The sequence below is a fragment of the Trichosurus vulpecula genome, chromosome 1 (assembly GCF_011100635.1).
Source record: "Trichosurus vulpecula isolate mTriVul1 chromosome 1, mTriVul1.pri, whole genome shotgun sequence".
Classification (NCBI taxonomy): Eukaryota; Metazoa; Chordata; class Mammalia; order Diprotodontia; family Phalangeridae; genus Trichosurus; species Trichosurus vulpecula.
The window spans coordinates 93,051,215-93,055,673 of NC_050573.1; the positions used below are offsets into that span (position 1 = coordinate 93,051,215).

At 39.9% G+C, this 4,459-nt stretch overlaps 1 protein-coding gene across 1 annotated transcript; it reads left to right on the forward strand.

Annotated features, from left to right (window-relative positions):
• The first annotated feature begins 1,543 nt into the window (after positions 1 to 1,543).
• Positions 1,544 to 2,779, forward strand: LOC118856512 (MAPK-interacting and spindle-stabilizing protein-like). The gene has a single exon (XM_036766830.1). It carries the CDS (start codon positions 1,690 to 1,692, stop codon positions 2,299 to 2,301), a length of 612 nt encoding a protein of 203 aa, XP_036622725.1. The 5' UTR covers positions 1,544 to 1,689; the 3' UTR covers positions 2,302 to 2,779.
• The last annotated feature ends 1,680 nt before the right edge of the window (positions 2,780 to 4,459 follow it).

Below are 4,459 nucleotides of genomic sequence, written 5' to 3' on the forward strand. Positions count from 1 at the left end.
CTTTGGAATCTCCTTGGTATTGAGAACAGATATAACTCCCCTCTCTCTAATTTGGAAGAACAGATCACATTATCTCAAAATGATTTTGGATTCTAGATCCTAATGACTACATTCAAGATGATGCATGGTGAGTTTTTATCTCCACAAGTCAGTTTGTAGACTTCTCTATTACTAGCAGTCAGGCTCATGACTTATGGCCGTTAGCTCGAGGTTCAATAAAGCAGGGCAGAGGTAGTTGAAGGAGAAGGCTAAACCCAATTTTGATTCAGACCTCTGTCCTGTGTCCAGACTTTTGTCCCAGAATATTAACAAGACAGAAGAGGGAAAGTCAACAAAATCTCAGAACCACTGGAATTTCAAGGGGAACTTCAATATTGGGAAGAGTTGGAATTCCTGGTTTGATAGTTTGAATGATTGTATTTGAGCAAGGGGAGCAAATCATAACTACACAGTAGCATCTTCACAGTATGCATGTTGTAGTTGGAAACACTGCCCTCTTTAATAAATGATGCTAAGATCAGCAAATGATCAGTCATGAACCAAGTGTAAAAATCATCCCCTTGTTCCACATGGAAGTGGCTATCCTTAAGTGAGCCATACCTATGCACAGAGCATGATGTGCCAGAGTCTTTGAGAAGCTCATTTTCACCTCTACTTTCTTATCTGAGGATAACTGTTTTCATAACAGAAGAATTAGCAGAAAAATATAAACAGGATTGGAATTCTGGTTAAGAAGTGTGGTAAGAGTACCATGCTACCTTCAATAAGGACAAATTATCTGAATCTGATGAATAACACCTCAGGCTTTGCTGAAAGCATTTTTAGGGTTGGTTTCAGAGCCAATCTAAAAATTCTTTGAGAAATAAAGGTATAGATCAGGAGGTGGTCAAAATACAATATTCATTTTAGAAATTTGTAAGAAGTTCACATAGGGCTCATAGGCTTATCATTGAAAAGATATACTTTTCAAAAAGTCAAAAAATGGTTTGCACAAACTTCAGGTCATTAAGAATGAATAAGTGGAAGAGAGAGATAGAATGGGGTAAATTATCTCACATAAAAGTGGCAAGAAAAAGCAGTTCTGTTGGAAGGGAAGAGGGGGCAGGTGAGGGGGAATGAGCGAATCTTGCTCTCATGGGATTTGACTTGAGGAGGGAATAATATACACACGCAATTGGGTATCTTACCCCACAGGAAATAAGGGGGAAGGGGATAAAAAGGGGGTATGATAGAAGGGAGGGCAGATAGGGGGAGGAGGTAATCAAAAGCAAACACTTTTGAAAAGGGACAGGGTCAACGGACAAAATTGAATAAAGGGGGACTGGATAGGAGGGAGCAAAATATAGTTAGTCTTTCACAACATGAGTATTGTGGAAGGGTTTTACATAATGATACACATGTGACCTATGTTGAATTGCTTGCCTTCTTAGGGAGAGTGGTTTGGGAGGGAAGAGGGGAGAGAATTTGGAATTCAAAGTTTTAAAAGTAGATGTTCAAAAAAAGCTGTTTTGGAGTCGTGTGCTCCCGCTGCTGCTGCTGCTGCCGCCGCCGCTGCTGCCGCCGCTGCCCGCCGCTGTTTCTGCTTCCTCTGCTTTCTCGCCCTCTCTTTTTTCCCCTCCGTCATCAGCGCCTCCTTCCAGCCGTCGTCACTTCTGGCCGCTCGGTCTGGGGTCCGATCCTGTCTGGAAAATGTCTGATGAATTTTCATTGGCAGATGCTCTACCAGAACATTCGCCTGCAAAAAATTCTACTGTGAGCGGTACAAAACCTGGTCAACCACCACAGGCTTGGCCAGGTTCCAATCCTTGGAATAACCCAAGTGCTCCACCTTCTGTGCCATCTGGACTTCCACCAAGTGCATCACCCTCCAGTGTGCCTTTTGGACCTACACCCACAGGAATATATCCTTCAGTGCCTGCTGGACCACCCCCTGGACCGCCAGCACCCTTTCCTCCCTCTGGACCATCTTGTCCTCCACCTGGTGGTCCTTATCCAACTCCATCTGTGCCAGGTCCTGGCCCTACAGGGCCATATCCTACACCAAATATGCCTTTTCCAGAGCTTCCAAGACCATATGGGCCGTATCCTACTCCTCCTCAAGCACCGACAACAGCACCACCTATTCCATGGGGAGCTGTCCCACCTGGAGCATGGGGACCACCTGCGCCAGCTCCATTCCCGGCACCTATGGGATCATATCCTGCGCCAGGACTCTATCTTACTCCTAATAATCCTTTTCAAGTGCCTTCTGGACCTACTGGTGCTCCACCAATGCCTGGTGGTCACCATTCTTACCATTGAGTTTTTGATGGACAATGAGACGACTCTACTTTCCAGATGCTCTTGGGACATTTCACAGAAAGGGTCTCAGACAACTCAAAGAAGACTTGGCTCTTGGACCTGGATATACACTTGGAATAATTAGAGATAATATCATAAACTTTAAAATTATTCGTATGTTTTTTTCATTTGTTGTACTAAGGGGAATCAAAATAATTAAGTATGTTCACTAACTCTTGGTAGAATTTGTGGAATATTTCATTTTTTTAAAATTATGAAACCACACACCTAAGTCTATGTTGATGTGGATACTAATTACCTATAACTTGTTGGAAATTATTTCAAATATTTTCTTTGATATCTTTGTTTCCCTGAATAAACATATTTCTGACAAATCATTTTGCCATATGTTTAAAAAAAAAAGACCAAATAAATGCCTCTGAGCATTTTGAACAGTATTGTCTACAGAGTAAATAAACTTTGTGCTCCTGGGTTATAATTCTGGAGTAAATGTTTAAAAATATGAGTTATGAAGTAGTGTTTATCAAGTCTTGAGAGTGTATTTGCTAGTGTGCATATCCTTGAACACTGAATATTAAATATTCTTGCTTTCTACCAGCAAAAAAAAAAAAAAAAAAAAAAAAAAAAAGCTGTTTTGCATGCAACTGGGAAATAAGATATAGAGGCAATGGGGAATAGAAATCTATTTTGTGCTACAAGAAAGTAAGGGAAAAGGGGATGGGGGGGAGTGGGGTGACAGAAGGGAGGGCTAACTGGGGAATGGGGCAATCAGAATATATGCCATCTTGGAGAATCTTGTGGAAATCAATGCTGAAGACTAAAAATATTAAATAATAATAATTTAAGAATGAATGAGTGGGGCACCTAGGTGGCACAGAGTACCAGCCCTGAAGTCAGGCAGACCTGAGTTCAAATCTGGCCTCAGATGCTTACTAGCTCTGTGACTCTGGGCAAGTCACTTAACCCTGATTGCCTCAAAAAAACAGAATAAATGAATCATGTCAAATTTGACTCATTTTCTTTTTCTATAGTTTACTGGCCTATCAGATTAGGTGAATCCAATAGACATAGTTAAATGCCTTGCTGTAATCCAATTCTACTGTATTTCACAATACCCATTTGGAAAAGGGTTATTCTATTGTATTACCTGGCATCCTTGAAGTTTAAAAGATAGAATATTGAGTACCTGGTCCCAAAAGAGCGCATAAAACGGATCAAGAACAAGCTAGGAGGCCTCTGGCAGAAAGCCACAGTTGATACTGGAACTTATGAAAATAGGACATTATAAAGAGCAAAAACCACCCATCTCAAAGGTACTAGCAACAAGAGAACTTACTACTCTGGATGTTTTTTTTTTTTAACCAGAGATGAATTATTTGCTATGGAAATGGAAATCTCCTTAGAAAGTGGACAAATCATCTTAGAGTTTCTGAGATGCAAGGAAGGGAACGCTGGGCAAAGAGCCTAGACTTGGAAAAGCTTTTTGACCAAGTCTTTAAAAATAAGGAAAGATACCTCAAAAAGCATTGAAAGTTCTTGAATGACACTTTTTTGGTTTTCTTTTGTTTTTAATTTAATATCTTATTCCTCACCTCCAATTACATGTAAAAACAATTTTTAATATTTGAGATTAACTGCTGATTTATGAACCTGCTTCAGGCTAAAGTCATGGAAATATTTTCCTAAGCAAAGAAATATCTGGATAAATTATTGGGAATCAATTTAGAGAGTCACCATTCATTGAGTTAATCCGCATAGAGGTGAGACTTGACTTTAAATAAACTCTATTTAATCCAGGCAGGTAGAGAGAGTGAAGATGACTACAAGTAAAGGAAGAAATGCAATTACTCAGTAACCACAATGGAATAAGGTACCATTTAGATAGGTCCTGGTGTTGCAGAAACAGCACAGAGGGGGCCAGAGAGGATGAAGAACAAACCTTCATGGCATTTAGAAAGGGTTGAGAAACATAATTTCTGGGTAATTTAATCATTTTATTAATAATGCCAGCATTTTAATAAAAAGATGGTCATTTTGCCATCCCTCTCTTAGACCAAAGACCATTATAGCAGCAGGCCCACAGTTTATATACCCTTTGAAAAGGAAATTTCCTCAGGGTAGGAATCAACTGTAATTGGTTAACAATTAATGAGAGAAT